This window comes from Hyperolius riggenbachi, chromosome 2 (assembly GCF_040937935.1).
Source record: "Hyperolius riggenbachi isolate aHypRig1 chromosome 2, aHypRig1.pri, whole genome shotgun sequence".
NCBI classification, from domain to species: domain Eukaryota; kingdom Metazoa; phylum Chordata; class Amphibia; order Anura; family Hyperoliidae; genus Hyperolius; species Hyperolius riggenbachi.
The window spans coordinates 101,010,338-101,029,773 of NC_090647.1; the positions used below are offsets into that span (position 1 = coordinate 101,010,338).

The following is a 19,436-nucleotide window of genomic DNA, read 5'->3' on the forward strand; positions in this document are numbered from 1 at the left end:
CCAAGATATACCAAATACAGTGGCTGGAGAGTGTACTGGTTAAGGGCACCACCTTTGACATGGGAGACCAGGGTTCGAATCCTTGCTAGGGTCAGTACCTATTCAGTAAAGAGCTTAAGGCAAGACTCCCTAACACTGCAGGGTGGCCTCTTAAGCACACCCTTGGTGGCTGCAGCTCGAGTCTGACAGGAGAAAAGCGCTATACAAATGTTCAGATTATTATTATGATTACTACAGTGGTGTAGTAATAGGGAGTGCAGAGGTTGCAACCCCACTGGGGGCCAGGTGGGCAGTATTTTGTTGCGCTGGTAATAATCACTTCTACAGATGCTTTAAATAGTAGTAATCATTAAACTGTTCCCCAATCCCTTCTTGCACCTCTGACACTGTGGATGTTCTTGCTAGGTTTTGGTACGCTGCATCAATTGTGATGTATAGACTATAGAGTGCTTGGGGGCCCAATGTAAAACCTGCACCAGGGCCCATAGCTCCTTAGCTATGCCACTGGCCATACATCTGCCAATGTATCTGCATAATTTATTTGCAGACACCTTTACCCCTGAAGAAGTCTCGCCTCCACATAGACAAAAAGGTGCATATTAGATGATGAATTTCAGCTCTGTGTGCTTGTATCCCCCTGAACTGCTCTTTCCAAATTGGAGCCCTTTTTCCCTGGCGGCTTTCTGATCCTAAGATCAGATCCATGCAAGATTTTCCTGTGCTTTGTACATCACAGGGGCACAGTGATTATCAGTGTAACCGCAAAGCCCCATTCCTGCTGCAATGTGATGCGATTTTAACCAAAACACAAATGCAGCGCGTGCAGCGCATGTTGCCGTTTTCCTGCATTTGCGTTAAAGGACATCTGCATTCAGAGCGATTTGGTGCCTGACATATTTATTTCCTTTTATATAATACCAGTTGCCTGGCAGTTCTGCTGATATATTTGGCTGCAATAGTGTCTGAATCACACACCTTAAAGAGAGTCTGAAGCGTTTTATGGAGCAGGCTGCTTCAGCATTATAATCCAAATGGATTCAAGGCATTCCCGCAGCAGAACGAGGTCTTAATTCCCCCGAAATCCCCGGGGTGAAATTCGGGGCTCCTTCTGGGTAAAGGCAGAGCTTTGTGCAGTAGCTCTGCCTCTGCTTCAGTCAATCTCCGCTGATCTCAGCCTCTCCCCACCCCTCTCAGTGAAAGAAGACAGAGGGTCTGGGAGAGGCGGAGATCAGCTGATATTGATTGGACTGGAGGCAGAGCTACAGCGCTAAGCTCTGCCTCCCCCAGGCAGCAATATCCATGACCTGGAAAGTCATGGAATTTTGCCACGGGATTTGGGGGGGTATAAAGACATCATTCTGCCGTGGGGATGCGACAAATCAGTTTGGATTATAATGCTGAAGCGGCCTGCTGCATAAAAACAGTTATTTTAAAATGCTTCAGACTCTCTTTAAACAAACATGCAGCTAATCTAGTCAGATTTCTGATCTGCATGCTTGTTCAGGGTCTATGGCTAAGAGTATTGGAGACAAAGGCTTAGCAGGACAGCCAGGCAATCTGCACTCCCCGCTGGTGGCCCGGACTCCTCTCCGGTATCAGAGGCCTAGTTGTGCTCCATCGTACATCTCACGTAGTTGTGCTGACGTCATCCGGACTGTACTGCGCAAGCGCAGTAGTTCTGCGCATGCAAACTACGATCCGGATGACGTCAGTGCGACTCCATGAGACGCACGCTAAAGCGCAAGTAGGTACTGACCTGGTGAGGTCTGTATCTTTACCGTAGGAGACCGGGAGCCACCTAAGCTGCGGCCAGGGCACAGGATGGCTGCCAGGGGCTGGAGGAAGCCTGAGGCAAATTGATTTTTATTTTTTACCCTGGACCTTCCCTTTACACTAACACATTATTTCATTATGTTGCTCATAAGAACATTGTACTACAGACTACAGACAACTGGGTATTGTGTGGTTAGACAACCTACAGCCATGGCAAAAAGTTTTCAGAATGGCATAAACACTGATTTTCACAAAGTTTGCAGTTTCAGTGTGTTTATATATTTTTATCTGTTGCTTCTGCAAATATTTGCAGTGTTGGCCCTTCTTTTTCAAGACCTCTGCAATTCACCCTGGCAAGTTGTCCATCAACTTCTGGGCCAAAGTCTGACTGATGGCATCCAATTTTTTCATAATCAATGCTTGGAGGTTGTCAGAATTTGTGGGTTTTTGTTAGTCCACCCGACTCTTGAGGTTTGACCACAAGTTCGTAATAGGATCAGTTTAGTTTAGTTCCCCAAGCCGCTTAATTTTCACTCTGGCCTTAAGGCACCGTGCTTCATCATGCTGGAAAAGGCATTATACAATACAATAACATTTGTAAAGCGCTTTTCTCCCATAGGACTCAAAGCGCATAGTTGTGTCTCAGATTAATACAGGGTTGCAGGCTGGGTTGTGTTACAGAGGAGATAGTCAGATGTTCATGAATGCCAGACTGAAGAGGTAGGCTTTCAGTTTAGATTTAAAAAAAATATGATATAATGAATTGGTTGTGTACTATGAATAATTACTAGAAGATTAGCAGCAAAGAAAATATTCTCATACTTTTATTTTCAGGTATATAGTGTTTTTTCTAACATTGCATCATTCTATAATATGTGCAGATTACTCAACACTCAGCATTCAAAATGAGTCTTTCAGAGCAGTCTGTGAAGTAATGAACTCTCCTCTGGCAGAGGAAAAGTAAACAGTTCAATTACAGTTGAGATAATAAAAGTCAGATAACAGCCCTCTCCACGACTAACTTGGTCGGAGAGCTTAATAGCTTTTTTGCATAGAGATAACAACTGGAGTTTCTCAACTCTTCCTGTACTGGAAACAATGAGACTGATGTATCTGATCTTAATGTTTTATTTCTTAGCTGTACTACACATACAAATCATCATAATATAAATTTTTTTCGCTTCAGTGTCTCTTTAAATGCTTCCAGGGATGGAGCTGTCCTGATTGGGTGTGGCAGGGAGTTCCAAAGTGTAGGGGCAGCATGACAAAAGGCTCTGTCTCCAAAGGTTTTAAGGTGGGCTCTGGGGGTGACCAAGGTGTTACGTCCTTTTGATCTAAGATTGTGGGGGGTGTGATGCAGTTGCAACAAGTCCTTCAGGTATCCAGGGCCCAGATTGTGCAAGGATTTGAATGTCAGTAAGCCAATCTTAAACAGAATTCTCCATTTTATTGGTAGCCAGTGGAGTGAGCTCAGGGTTGGTGATATGTGGCAATGGCGGGGTTGGCTCGTTAACAGTCTTGCGGCGGCATTCTGTACTAACTGCAGGCGGCGTAAGTCTTTCTTATGCACGCCTGTGTAGAGGACGTTGCAGTAGTCTATCCTTAATGTGACAAAACTATGAACTAGGGTTGGAAGATCCTCTGAAGAAATTAGGTGTTTAATCCTTACAATATTCCTTAGATGAAAGAAGGAATGTTTCACAACAGCTGAGATTGGATTCCTGAAGCTTAATTTCCCATCAATCAGTACTCCCAGGCTGCACACACAGTCTGAGTTGTTCAGGTCTGAGCTCCCTATCCTTAGCGGTGTTGGTTGAGACTGGGGCTGCTTGTTGATCCCTGGCCCTCGATAACAAGAACCTCAGTTTTGTCAGCATTAAGTTTTAGCTAATTATCATCATCCACTCCTGAAGCTCAGCTAAGCATGTGTTTATTTGTGGAGTAGGGTCTGTGACGCCAGGTTTGAATGACAAATATAACTGGGTGTCATCAGCCTAGCAATGATATGTCAGGCCATGTTTTTGTATGATTTCTCCAAGTGGCAGCATGTATATGGTGAAAAGTAAAGGGCATAATATTGCGCCCTGAGGTACACCATATTTTAGTGGTACAGGGTTGGAGAGGAAGGGCCCTAAGGCTACCCTTTGTGTTCTGCAAGCCAGGAAGGAGTTGAACCACCAGAGAACAATGCCATCTATGCCACAGTACTTCTTCACTAAACTGTCCTTGGATAGATGGAATAAGTTGCTGTCGGAGAATGTTCTGGTACCATGCTTTATTCATGGCTGTGCTCTTAGGCAAAATTGTGAGTGAGCCCACTCCCTAGGATGACAAGCAGCCTCACCAATGAATGGTCATACAATGCATTACTGTTGGCATTAACCAGGACTGAGGGTAATGTTCACCTTTTCTTCTCTGGACACATTTCGGTAGATGCCCCGAAGTTATTGAAAAGGGCTTTATGACTTTACCCCAGTCCTCAGCAGTGCAATCCCCTGTTCTTTTTGCAGATCAGTTTGTCTCTGATGTTTTTCTTGGAGAAAATGTATTCTTTGCTGCCCTTCTTGACACCCGGCCATCCTCCGAAAGTCTTTGCCTCACTGTGCTTGTAGATGTACTCAAACCATCCTGCTGCCATTCCTGAGCAAGCTTTCTACTGGCGGCACCCTGATCCCACAGCTAAATCATCTTTAGGAGATAGTCCTGGTGCTTGCTGGACTTTTTTGGGCACCCTGAAGTCTTCTTACCAACAACTGAACCTTTCTCCTTGAAGTTTTTGATGATCTGAGAAATGGTTGATTTAGGTGCAATCTTAGTAGCAGGCAAGGACCTGTGAAACCATTTTTATACGCCGCATTGATGACGTCAAGTGTTTCCTTGTAGCTAACCATGATTAGAGGAAGAACAATGGTTTCAAGCATCACCCTCCTTTTAAAGCATCCAGTCTGCTATTCTAACTCCATCAGCATGACAGAATGATCTCCAGCCTTATGTTCATCAACATTACTGAAATGATCTTAGCAGGTCCTTTTGTGGCAGGGCTGAAATACAGTGGGGGGGGGGGGGGGATTAAATACATTTTCATGTTAAAGAAGAACTTTGCAATTCATGTGATCATTCTTCATAACAGTCTGGAGTATATGCAAATTACCATCATAAAATCTAAAAGAGGAAACTTTGTGCAAAACCAAACATTTTGAGAAGGCAATATATTTGTTTAGCAGTCGTGTACAGTATATAGTATCGCACCCACCTAGAGAGAATACGAGCAGATCCAAAATCTCCCAACTTTATTCTTCTGCTTTGAGTAAGAAAAATATTCTGTGTTGAAGGAAGATAAAATATACATCAAGAACTGCAGAATAATCCCTTGCAAAATATGAGCATCTGATAATATAACTAGAAGCTAGATTTGAGTTGTATTATGCTGAGGACAACGTGATAATGAGTGTTATAAAACGGCTACAGGGACCACTATGTGAATGTGTTTTTCAAAGGTTTACTAAAATGAGCGTTTTATCAGTATGGTAGAATACAAAGGGTAGAAGAAGTGCCGGATCTTCATACATCTTTGTTGTGAATGAGAATACAAAGGGTAGCCTTGGTGCCTTTCCAGTCCAACCCTGTACCATTAAAATATGGTGTGGCCCAGCATTCAATACTATCCTCTTTGTTGCTTACCATATACATGCTTCCAATGGAGAAAATCGCCCCAAAACACAGTCTGACATACCACTGCTATACTGATGACACCCAGCTATATTTGTCATTCAAACCCGACATTACAGACCTCATTACAAAAAATAAACACAACCTTGCTGAGCTTCAGGAGTGGATGAACAAAAACTGGCTTAAACTAAATGCTGACAAAACTCAGGTTCTTGTCATCGGAGGCCAGCGCCTATCAGCAATGCAGATCCAGACACAGGTCAACACCACTGAGATTAGGGAACACAGACCTTACTAGCTCCAACACTGCGCTGCTTGGGTTTACTGAATGATGGGGAATTAAACTTCAGAAATCACATTTCAGAAACATTCCTTCTTTCACCCAAGGAATATTGCAAAAATTAAGCACCTCATGCTTTCAAAGGATCTTCCAACCCTAGTTCCCACCTTCATAACATCATGGCTGGACTATTGCAATGCCCTCTATGCAGGCCTTCCAAATAAAGACCTCCACCGCCTGCACCTAGTACAAAATGCTGTCACAAGATATTGACACGTAACACCAATCCTTTGCTCACTCCACTGGCTACCCATAAAATGGAGAATCCTTTTCAAAATTGGCATGCTAACATTCAAATCCTTACACAATCTAGTCCCCTGATACCTAAAGGATTTGTTACAACTGCGTCACACCTCCCAAAACATCTGATTAAAAGGATCCAATAACTTGACCACTACCAGAGTTCAACTAAAAACAGTTGGAACCATGAGCTGTCACACTTCCCCTACCTTTTCGAATGCCTTGCCATACTTAGGACTGGTGCACACCAGAGCAGTTCTGGAGCGTTTTTTAAAACGCTTGCAGGGGGAAAACCGCTTGGCTAATGAAAGTGAATTGGAATGGTGCACGCCAGAGCGGTTTGTTTTTTCCACAAACGCAAACTCAGGGGCTGCAGCATTTTTTAGGTTTCTGAGGCGTTTCTGCCTCAATTTGAAGTCTAGGAAAAGCTCAAAACGCTCTGAAAAACGCTAGATCAGAGCGGTTTTCCAGAAGATGTTCAGTAACAGCTTTTACTGTAACAATATTTGTAATCTGCTACACAAAAACGCTCCAAAAAAACGCTAGGCATGTTTAGAAAACGTCTCTAAACATGCCTAGAATCACTCTGAAACCTGCTTCAAAAACCTCTAGCGTTTTGCAGATCTGCTAGAGGTTTTTGGTGTGCACTGGGCCTAAATCAAGACAGCTCCAACCCTGGCCTGGACACATTTAAATGAAAACAGAAAATACACCTCTTTAGTCTGGCATTTATGATCACATAACTTTTTTCCCTGTATGTATCACTATGTACTGATCTAAGACAAGCTTATGTGCTTTGGGCCCTGCGGGAGAAAAGCGCTTTACAAATGTTTTGTTGTTGCATGTCAGTAAGGGCCCTTTTCCACTAGCGTAATTGCGTTTGCTGAATTGCAAAAGCACAAATAACTAGCGATTTTAAAATCGCTAGGGTTTGCTAAATAACATAGCAATCGCGGAAGGTTATTTCCACTATGGCGATTTGAATTTTTACACAAATGCGATTGCGTGGCGGTGTGATTATTGCCACGATTTTGCTATGCCCTGCAGTGCATAGCTAAATCGCAAACGCTATCGCCGGGAAAAAAAAGGATTCTGATGGATCGCAATCGCTAGCGTTTAGTGCTAACGTTAGCGATTGCAAGTGGAAAAGGGCCCTGCAGCTGCAAATCGTATTACAGTTTCAAACCTTACCCTGAGAGAAGAAAACGTTATATTTTGTATCCAGCTCATTTAAGTATGTGTTTTTAACACGTAAATCATTATCATATAGGTTATTATTTTTGTGCATTTATATAGCTCTGACATTTCAGCCCTGTACAGAGTCCGTAGTCATAAAACTAACTATACCTCAGAGGGGCACAAAATCTAACCTCTACCTCAGTCATAGTCTATTGTAGACTAAAGCCAGTTTTGGAGGGGGAACCAATTAATATTGCTCTGTAGTGAAAATACTATGATGGCTGCCCACTTTATTTTCTTATACTAAAAAATACCAGGTGTCTGGCTGTCATGCGGATCTTAAAGCTTCAACAGTTTAAGACAAAGAACTGGAACAAGTCTGCAGTCAGGATAGTCAGTTCTGGGTCAGTGAACATGGCTCAGAAGGATTTAAGGCAGAGGAACAGCACAACCACCAGGCACACATGATGTTTAAAGGACTTACGAGGCCAAGTACAGTAAAAAAAAATAAAAAAAGTTAACTACCTGGATCAGCTTGTAAGGCACAGAGGACGCCGTCCGCGCCCTCCCGCCTGGTCCCCGCCGCTGAACAGCCCCCCGAACGGTCCCCGACCGCGCGGCCCGGGTCGGGCTCCCTAGCCTGTACCAAGATGGCCGCCGGAGCTGGCCGCGGCTGCGCAGTCCGCATAGCCTCGAGTGCGGCTGCGCAGCTCTAAGGCCAACCCCCCCGATCACGTAACAGTAGCGTGGATCGGGGGGTTGGCCTTAGAGCTGCGCAGCCGCACTCGTGGCTATGCGGACTGCGCAGCCGCGGCCAGCTCCGGCGGCCATCTTGGTACAGGCTGGGGAGCCCGACCCGGGCCGCGCGGTCGGGGACCGTTCGGGGGGCTGTTTGGCGGTGGGGGCCAGGCGGAACGGCGTCCTCCGTGCCTTACAAGCTGATCCAGGTAGTTAACTTTTTTTTTTTTTTTTTTTACTGTACTTGGCCTCGTAAGTCCTTTAAGGGAAAAAAAACAAAACAAAAAAAAAAACACATTAAAGATGGCATCTTTCTTATGCCTTATTCTAGTCTACAGGGCCACTTTAAAAAAAAACTATATATATATATATATATATATATATATATATATAGATAGATAGATAGATAGATAGATAGATAGATAGATAGATAGATAGATAGATAGATAGATAGATAGATAGATAGATAGATAGATAGATAGATAGATAGATAGATAGAATTATTTTTTTTCCCCAAAGTAAATTGAGCTACACATTACTTTTCGTTTTGGACTAGTAGATTTGAACAGAGCACCCACTGTATGACCCATAAATAGATACAAAATACAATCAATACCATAATCATGCAGTGTATGTACACTGGACACAGCTCACCTTAGACTTGATATCTCTGTGCAAGATCCGCTTCTGATGAATGTGCTGTACAGCCAAACACATCTGTGCAAACCAGTGCAGAACCTAGGAGAGGCATAAGGAAAATTTGTTGTACTGTTGGAGGATAAGCTCAAAATGCCTAATAGAGCCAGTGGCGCCTGATCCACCAGGCCAACTAAGCAGTCGTGGGGGGGCACTGTGCCCACTTTCCCCCGCCAGATTGTGGAACCCCCGTGGTGAACTGGCCGCTGCGTCTAATAAACACCGAGCCAGTTAATTCCCACAGCCCACAACTCACCGCTCCAGCTTGCAGTCTTCCAGCAGGCAGAGCAGGGCTACAGGAAGATGGCGTTTGAAGCCCTGCACTGGAGTATCAGCGCGGGACTTTCGCAGCGGCTTGCTGCCGGCAGATCGTGGGGGAAACTGCGCCCAGGGAGAGGAGCCTTCTGCAGGTGAGTAATGCTTTTTTTTTTTTTTTAAACAGGCGAACATTTTCTGGTGAAACACTGCCCGCATTATGATTATTTTCTGGTGAAACACTACCCACATTATGATTATTTTCTGGTGAAACACTACCCACATTATGATTAGTTTCTGGTGAAACCCTGCCCACATTACGATTATTTTCTTGTAAAATGTTGCCGCATTATGATTATTTTCTGGTGAAACGCTGCCCACATTACAATTATTTTCTAGTGAAACATTGCCACATTACAATTATTTTCTAGTGAAACATTGCCACATTACAATTATTTTCTGGTTAAACACTACTGCTTTATGATTATTTTAAGGTGAAAGGTTGCTGAATTATGACTATTTTATGGTGAAACATTGCTGTGTTACAAATATTTTCTGGTGAAAGATCGCTGCATTACGATTATTTTATGATGAAATATTGCCGCATCACGATTATTTTCATAGGGGGGGGGGGGCACCACAGGTTTTCTCACCTGGAGTGACAAAATGAGCAGAGGCGCCTCTGAATAGAGCAGAGTATTATTATTTAGTATTTATAAACCACTGACATCTTCCGTAGCGCTGTACAGAGTAAACAAAGAGCTCATACTTGTTGCAGATGCTGAGATCAAAAGTAAAACATGGTGATCATGACAACGGAGGGCTGATGGAGTGGCGGCACTATAATATCGCACATTGAGCGGAGAGTGCGGTGCCAACCAAGGAATCGCCCGTTGCTTGAGCAAGTTGATCCACCTGGCGGGTCGCTTGCCGGGCGGCAGTTGGGGGCCACCTTACACAAGAAGTTGGATTATCAGCTGAGGAGGTCATTATCGGCCAGCTTAAATCTAGGATGTGTTTGGGGCTTTAGTGGGACAACAGAACTAAAAAGGCTTGGGGGCAGGCTTACAGGTTTTTGTTTTATATAATAAAAGCGATTTTGAAAATAAATAAAAGTGATTTAAAAATAAAAAAGTTATATTTCTCACCTTTCTGGTAAATACTACTGGGGTTCTTTATTTACTCTGATAATGCTTCATATAGCATATTTTCCCAGATTCTGTAACTGTCAGTCATACTGCTGCTGTAAACGTAATTTCTGCAGTTATTTTTTACTTTTTTGATAACCTGTGATTATTAACCACTTGCCGACCGCACACTCATACCAGCGACGCACATCAGACTAAATGTAAACGCAGGAGACGTTTGTCTCCTTTGTTTACATTGAATGGCGCTGCTGCTACAGCAGCACCGTAAGGCAGATCGGCGATCCCCGGCCAATCAGCGACCAGGGATCGCCGCCATGTGACAGAGGACAGCCTGTCACAGGCTGCACAGGACGGATAGCGTCCTGTGCAGCCCCGATCACCAGGGGTGAGAGGAAGGAGAGGGAGGGGGGGGGGAATTTCGCCGCGGAGGGGGGCTTCGAGGTGCCCCCCCCTGCAACACCCAGGCAGGAGCGATCAGACCCCTCCTGCACATTATCCCCATAGGGGGGGAAAAAGGGGGGCGATCTGATCGCTCTGCCTGCAACCTGATCTGTGCTGGGGGCTGCAGAGCCCACCCAGCACAGATCATAAAAAAACCACGCTGGTCCTTAAGGGGGGGTAAAGGTGGAGTCCTCAAGTGGTTAACCCAATCGCAATCTCAGATCTGCACATCATCTTCTGTTGTCCTCCTCTAGAATTACCTCCTCACATTCACATTTACATTTACAAGATTTTACACGCACTTCACTCCTTCTCTGGAATCCCCTCCCACAACACATCCATCACTCACCAACCTTTGTTACTTTTAAACGCTCTCTAAAAACTAATTTGTTCCGACAAGCATATGCGCTACCTTAGGCCACTTCCCTTTGTCCTAAGACCAAATTGCACTCCTACTAGGTATCCTAAAACACACTGCCTCTATATATTTGTTGTATACTACCCCTCCTCGTTCCCCCCCCCATTCCTTTTAGATTGTAAGCTCGCAAGGGCAGGGCTCTCTCCCCCTTTTGTGTCTTGGAAATCATTATACATTTTATTTATCATGGTACTTTTATCACTGTCATTACCTATTCTGTATTTTGTATCATTTTTTGGATTTTGTCACTAATTATGTATCTTATATATTGGTGTACACCATTGTCAGTATTATTATGTACCCAGTGTTTGTTTCTTACTTTGTACAGCGCCACGGAATATGTTGGCGCTTTATAAATCAATAATAATTATATGTCCTTATACTTCAATAAAACAGACATGTTCAGCAAAAAAAAAAAAGTTAAATGTACTTTGGTGCAACAAAGAATAAAGGCACTATATTGAGATCAGCAAGTCTTATCACTAGGGGAGATTTACTTTGAACAAAGGATTCCACATCTGGCTTTGCACACTGAATCAGAAATAAGACAGCCAGGCCCAGTGTCTTAGTGAAGGAGCTCAGGGCCCCTGCGCGGATCCTAATGCTTTATTAATAAGGAGGCCCAAAATCTATCAAGGACTGCTGCAGTGTCAGAGAGCTGTGTTTAGAGTAAGGAAACAGTTTAAAGATTACCACTATGCAATGCACATACAGAGGTGTTCATTACTAGCAAAGCATAAATGAAAAGCTAATAGGATGGATGAAGGAAGGCCCTAGTGGGCCTCTCTGGTCCAGGGGCCCGGCGTGGTCGCAATCTCTGCACCCCTATTGCTATGCCACTGGCCAGGCCTTTAAAATTGTTGACATTAGTGGAAAGTGAGCTTTGCATCATTTAGCCATATGGCAATAGATCTGCATGCGACTATCAAAGTACTGCTGCAGGATTATCAGCTTTTGCAGCTACCACTTGCCATTAATGCTTCTGATAGATGTAATTTCATCAGGTCCTAAATCTCAGTTCAATCAAGCATCTGTGGGATGCGCTGATAAAAGTCCAACTCATAAGGCCTCATCTTGAATCTTAAAGGATACCTGGATAGTGTACTGGTTAAGGGCACTGCCTTTGACATGGGAGACCAGGGTTCGAATCCTGGCTAGGGTCAGTACCTATTCAGTAAGGAGTTCAAGGCAAGACTCCCTAACACTGCAGGGTGGTCTCTTGAGCGTGTCCCAGTGGCTGCAGCTCTCTAGCGCTTTGAGTCCGACAGGAGAAAAGCGCTATACAAATGTTCAGATTATTATTATTATTATTACCTGAATTGACATGTGACATGATGAGATAGACATGTGTATGTACAGTGCCTAGCACACAAATAACTATGTTGTGTTCCTTTTTTTCTTTTTCTGCCCGAAAGAGTTAAATATCTGAATATCTATCCTTTCTGAGATAGGTTGGCTCAATGGCTCAGTAGCACAGGTAGAAGCAGAGGACCCACCTGGCCACACTATGAAGCTCCTCCCATCCACAGTTGGAATAATCTCTTAGCAGTCTTTGAAAAGGCAGAAAACTGCTGTGGTAGTTTTTCACAAAAATGGCGTGGCTAACCAACAAAAACTAGATTTTATAGGACAAGTGGTCATTATTTTTTTTTAAACATTTTTTCCTTGCTAATCTGTTATAACGTCTGCTGCCTATGTTGATAGTGTGGGTTTTATTTTTACACCGGAGGTCCGCTTTAATTGGAATTGGTGTGCTGACCAATCAGCTTCTCACTTCAGTCTTACTCGGTAAATAAAAATGCTTATCCCAACACCTTCATAAAATGCTTGAACTGTTCATATACTCTATGGCAGAGTGGTGGTCAAAGGTTATCAAATGCTCCACTCTTGCCATGTACAGTTAGTCTAGAAGGCTGGCTAATTATACAGTGTGCTGTTATGACAACATAGAAACACTCACAGTCTGCTCAGAAAACAGCTTTCCCCTTTGGTGTTTAATGGTCTCCATCAGATCACCTGCTTCACAATACTCCATTACTATGTACAGATGGCCTTCCTCTGTCAACAGACACAGAGAGAATTATACACTACATACAATACATTCAATGGATTTACTATGCTGCGCTGAAATCAGGGCTGTGATGACCATTTGTGAGCCACAATAAAGCAAGAAAAAAAAAGTTGCATAGTATTGCGCTTGCTATGCAATTTTTGTCCGATTTTAGGATCAAAACACAGCCAGTGGATAAGGACTAATAAGACTGGCGGATTTTTTTTATTTACATATTTTGCAATGACATACCTTCAAACGACTCTCTGAATTTCACAATGTTGGGGTGCTTCATCTTAGCTAGAAGGACTGCTTCTTGTCTGGAATTCCGACTTGCACTTGAAGTCTAAAAACATCCATTATATAATTACAATGTCTGTGCTAAGCTCTAGAACATAAACATGAAATCAAGCACTATACGCCAACTGTATGAAAGCATCTGATATCAACACTTTTCCCATGTGTGCTTGCTGAACACTGACTTTTAAACCACTAGCAATGAAAGCTGATCTATACATCCACTAGAAAAAGTACTGGTGGGGGTGAAGGATGGGTGGAGGACTCTTCTACTTTCTTCAAACACTGGTCCCCTCCATCTTCACTCCCCTAGTGTCAGGTTTAACTTGTCTCACTAAGCTTTATTCAGTTAGTTTGTTTTTTTTAACTTTAAAGAGAACCCGAGGTGTGTTTAAGAATGTTATCTGCATACAGAGGCTGGATCTGCCTATACAGCCCAGCCTCTGTTGCTATCCCAAACCCCACTAAGGTCCCCCTGCACTCTGCAATCCCTCATAAATCACAGCCACGCTGTGAGGCTGTGTTTACATCTGTAGTGTCAGTCTCGGCTGCTCCCCCGCCTCCTGCATAGCTCCGGTCCCTGCCCCCGTCCCTTCCCTCCAATCAGCAGGGAGGGAAGGGATGCAGGCGGGGATTGGAGATCTGCAGGAGGCGGGGAGAGCAGCAGACTGACACAGAGATAAACACAACCAGCTCTGACAAGCTGTTTGTCAGCAGCATGGCTGTGATTTATGAGGGATTGCAGAGTGCAGGGGGACCTTAGGGGGGTTTGGGATAGCAACAGAGGCTGGGCTGTATAGGCAGATCCAGCCTCTGTATGCAGATAATATTCTTTAAACCTACCTCGGGTTCTCTTTAAATTCTTGGACTGAATAAGTAAATGATCAGAGGGTGCCCTCTTTGCTATCTAATCAATCAGAAAGCATCATAAGCTACTATCAATAATCCTATCGTTTCTACAAGGCAGGATCTTGAAGATGAGCCCCTTAGCTCTTGACACCGGATAGGAGCGCTCTGCAAGGTGGGGGAAGGAGGATTTCCAGCACACACACATGCACATGAAGTACATCCCCATCCCATCAGTGCTGAAAGCCATTGTGGCAAGTTATGGATCAGCCTCAAGGAAATAACTTATATGCTCCCTGGTTCCTACCTTCTAAATACCCTACTACCACTACAGGCCCGGATAAGTGGTTAAACCACAGGTGTCGAACTCCAGTCCTGGAGGGCCAGATCCATGCCAGTGTTTAGGATGGAAACCAGAAGATGACCCAGCACCGTCTTTGTAATGTATTTATAAGCTCTTTATTAAAGAGAATCTGTATTGTTAAAATCGCACAAAAGTAAACATACCAGTGCGTTAGGGGACATCTCCTATTACCCTCTGTCACAATTTCGCCGCTCCTCGCCGCATTAAAAGTGGTTAAAAACAGTTTTAAAAAGTTTGTTTATAAACAAACAAAATGGCCACCAAAACAGGAAGTAGGTTGATGTACAGTATGTCCACACATAGAAAATACATCCATACACAAGCAGGCTGTATACACCCTTCCTTTTGAATCTCAAGAGATCATTGTGTGTTTCTTTCCCCCTGCATCTCTCATGCACTGAAGTTGCAGGCTGCTCTTTTCTTCCTGCAAACAGCTTTACCCTTGTCTAATTCCTCAGTATGTGAAAGCCCAGCCAGCTCAGAGGACGATTTATCCAGCTTGTAAAAGATGAGAGAAGCTGCCCTAATCTAAATAATACACAGGCAGTGTGCATAGAGGGGCCTGGAAGGGGGAGTTCATAGCAGAACCACAACACTGAAGAACTTGGCAGCCTTCCAGACACAGGCCGACAAGTCTGACAGGGGAAAGATACATTGATTTATTACAGAGACTGTGATAGCAGAAAGTGCTGCAGTAAGCCAGAACACATTAGAATAGCTTTTGGAACTTGTAGGATGATAAAAAACAGGATGCAATTTTTGTTACGGAGTCTCTTTAAGGCATCATCAAGCAAAGGCAGGATACAGCATAACAAGAGGCTAATGCATTAAACAGCAACGTTTCGGGAGGACGTCCTCCCTTTCTCAAGCCTGCAATGCCTCTGACACAGTAATGAAACATCCACCTTTATGTAGTAGGCTCAAAAATAATGAGCCAATCAGAATAGGGGCTGTGACGTTAGGTCGGCAAATCAGAAGCACGACCGGCAAAGAGGTCAAGAGGACATGATGGGGAACTGATAGCTACCAGTTTCCTCCAATCAGGAACATCCTGAAAAAATACAGCTGAAAAACAGACCTGCTGTAAACAGGAAGTGATGTAAACTTGGACAGCACACCACAATAACCAATCAGGTTGCGTAAGCCAAAGATACGCATAAGCCCTTCAACGCGTAAAAACGTGGATCAATCTAATAATTAGCCATTAAATGAAAAATGTAGCGAGGGCTGCCATATTTATTTCATTTGAAACAGTGCTAGTTGCCTGCCGTCCTGCTGATCTCCCCCCCCCCCCCCCCCCCCCCTGTAATCTTTTTGTCCTTGTATCACCTTAACTCTTAGGATCATCCTGCTGAACAGAAAGTTTTTGACACAGATCAGCTCCCTCCCTTTTACCCTCCATCAGGTCTGGCCTCGCCTGCATGAAGTCCCCAGCACAGAGTTTAAATAACTCACCGCTCGGGGAAGAAGCCGCTTCTGGCCGCGGTTCAGGAGATTGTAAGGCAAACCCTTCTTGTGTCTCCCACACGTATGTCTGGACGGCTTCACGCCATATGGCTGCTCTACTTCCGCGTTATGCGGTGGGCGGAGGGGTGTGCGCTCCATCTGCGGGTCACCACCGTTACTTCCGCCTACTTCCGGTTCCGCCTAGCGGCGACGTCAGCTGGGCACGTAGCTTGTTGCTGTGCAACGCCTCCACCCTCCTCCCACGTCCAGGATCACATGAGCACAGCAAATTACTCGTCGCTCGGGATTGGTGGAGAGAGGAGGGGAGGGCTATTTAAACTCTCCAGCGCTGCCTACTGTGGGCTTCATTATGGAGGACACCTTGCCAGATTACGCTGCGGAGCTGCTGCTGCAGGGACAGGATTTTCCCTACATTGTACCCGGTTAGACTATACATGGTCTTCTTTTGCTGTTATTGTTTGCGGTTATGTATACAAATACTTAAGGAATTTTTTACTTACTCTTACAGCAGACGCTGTAGGTATGGAGCAAGAGCAGCCACAGCCAAGTGACCAGTCTAGAGCTATTAGGTAGGAAGGGGGGGGAGTTGAGTTGTAAGTATATTTTTTACAGGAGAGTGCTGAACTGACACCTGCTCTTATGTCTCAATAGCCCTATTAAAGAGACAGAGCACAGATCAAACAGATCTGATCGACGACAGTCAAGATCACGATCTCGCCAACGCAAAAAAGGCTCATTCTAGATCACGGAGTAGATCACGCTCCAGAAGACGCTCATCATCCAGGAGACATTACTATAGTAAATCTCCCAGCAAACATCGCTCATCCAGGAAAAACTGCTGGGCGTGTGGCGATTACGCTTTACCTGGGAAATTAGTTTGTCAGTCCTGCTTCCAAACAATGGCGAGAGAACAGGAACCACCAAAAGACATAGCTGCTATTATCAAAGAAGCAGTAAAAGAATCGATGAACACTTATATTGCCTCATTGCCTCCCATCCAGCCACCTCAGTCAGAGTCAGTAACGACACAGCCAGGGCCATCACACTCGGATACGGAGACAGAATCAGCCGAAATAGGATTCAACTTTAATCTAGTGCAACGATATATATATATATATATATATATATATATATATATATATATATATATATATATAACGGCCATTAGAGAGGCTATAGAATGGCAAGATGAACAGGAACCGTCTACAAGTAGTCAGAAGGAATACTATGCACACTTTTTCCCTAATGGAGGTGATTCACGAAATAATGCTAGAAGAATGGAAAAGAACAGAAAAAAAGACAGTTTTGTCTAATAGATTCAATAAACTCTATCCCATGGAAGAATCCAAGTTAAAAACACTAGACGAACCTCGAAAAGTGGACGCTTCTGTAGTCGGACTAGCGAAACACGTAACGCTGCCTAGAGATGATGCCGTTTCTTTTAAGGATCCCATGTAGAGGAAAATTGATGCAGAATTTAAAAGATCTTATATGTCTTCAGGAAGTGCATGTAAACCGGCGATAGCTTTAACATCCGTAGTGGAAGCCTTAAGAGTATGGTTAAGTTAACAGCAGATTTCGTAGGAGAGGCGGCAGTGGATGTGTTGAAATACTCTACGAGGTCCATGCTCCATGCTGTTATGGCCAAAAGAGCATTATGGCTGAAAAGTTGGTCCGCGGATTCCAATTCAAAACAAGACTGGTGTAAGATCCCGTATGACGGGAAGAATTTATTCGGCGAAGAAATGGACGCGGCCATTAAGAAAGTAACTGGTGGTAAATCGGGGTTGATCCCACAAGACCGCAAGAATAGAAGACCTAAGTTTCAGAGAAACACTTACCAATCCAGATACAGAACCAATACATCTTATAGACCTACTCGTGATTTTAAGAAGAATTGGCAGAGTTCCCAGTCTACACTCTTGAAATGAAATCGACAAAAGAATGCCAGACAGTCCACAGCCTCCCAGAAGTCGTTTTGATGTTCCGCCCGTCCAGGCATCGCCGGTAGGTGGCAGACTTCAGGCCTTCGGAAATGTCTGGACGGAGGAGATCGATGACCAATGAGTGACACAGACGATAACCCAAGGACATCAGTGGAAATTCAAAAGTATACCGCCAGACATGTTCATTCGCACGAATATACTGGTAAACAAGGACAAGAGCGAAATTCTATGGAAATATGTAAAGGAATTAATTATGAAGAAAGCCGTAACCGAAGTCCCACTCGAAGAGAGAGGATTAGGAATGTACTCACCTCTTTTCTTCGTGAAGAAAAAGACAGGAGACTTGAGGCCTGTAATGGATCTCAGAAATCTCAACTCTCATTATCACGGAGCACTTCAAGATGGAGACGTTACAAACCATTGTGAAAGTATTACTTATCAAGGACTGGGCACTTTCGATCGACCTAGAAGACGCATATCTGCATATTCTGATTCATGCGGACCACCAGAAATACTTGAGGTTTGCAATAGGTGATCTACATCTACAGTTCACATGCCTTCCCTTTGGAATCTCGACGGCTCACAGAACTTTCTCGAAGGTCCTATCGGCAGTGATAGAAACACTAAGAATCAAAGGTCTCAGATTACATCACTACCTGGACGACCTATTATTATTACATCAGGATCAAGAAACCGTAAGTCAACACAAACACATACTGCTGTCAGAATTACAGAGATTCGGTTGGAAGATAAACTTCTCCAAGAGTCAACTAGAGCCGACAAGAGACATCTTGTTTCTAGGGGCACGTCTCCAGACGGAACTCAATACAATCAGTCTGCCAGAACAGAAAAGGCTAAAGATTCAGTCACTAATACAGAATATGTTACAAAACACAGTAATAACAGCGAAACAGTGCCTCAGTCTACTGGGAACTTCCACTATCCCAATGGTCTGATGGGCACAGTGGCATAACAGGCAATGGCAGGTGGGATATCCTGCGCCAGTGGCGAACAAGACATCTGGACCAACCAATTATAGTAACGCAGCAGATGCGGGACAGCCTGTTCTGGAGGCTAAAAGGAGACAATTTGTCAAAACTATTACTTATCCAGCAACCAAAGAGGATCATTCTTACCACCGACGCCAGCCAGAAGGGCTGGGGGGCACATCTAGAATCATCCACAGTGCAGGGAACTTGGAAGTCAAACAAGGAACACATACCAGTAAACATATTGAAAATCAGGGCGGCATTTCTGGCCCTCTTCAGTTTCAGGACCCAGATCCAAGGGGCAGATGTGACATTACGTATGGACAATCTGACGGCAGTCGCATACATAAAGAAGCATGGGGGACGAGATAGAGGAACCTCCTTCAAGAGATTGCTCCAATATTCAGGTTTGCAGAAACTCACCTCAGAAGCTTGACAGCCATTCATATTTACGGGAATACAGAACATAACAGCAGATTACTTAAGCAGAACACGGATAGACAACAACGAGTGGTCATTGAACAACAAGATTTTCCAATCGATATGCGAACAGTTTGGCGATCCGGAGATAGGTTTGATG

At 44.1% G+C, this 19,436-nt stretch overlaps 1 protein-coding gene across 1 annotated transcript in view; it reads right to left on the reverse strand.

Annotated features, from left to right (window-relative positions):
• The window catches only part of LOC137543990 (serine/threonine-protein kinase Nek3-like), a 46,191-nt gene that overhangs the window by 21,409 nt on the left and 5,346 nt on the right, over window positions 1–19,436 (reverse strand). Inside the window, exons 3-6 of the mRNA XM_068265047.1 lie at window positions 13,200–13,293; window positions 12,858–12,955; window positions 8,594–8,677; window positions 5,027–5,094 (exon numbers count right to left, since the gene is read on the reverse strand). Of these exons, the coding sequence (XP_068121148.1) occupies window positions 5,027–5,094; window positions 8,594–8,677; window positions 12,858–12,955; window positions 13,200–13,293 (344 nt within the window). The remainder of the gene's footprint in view (window positions 1–5,026; window positions 5,095–8,593; window positions 8,678–12,857; window positions 12,956–13,199; window positions 13,294–19,436) is intronic.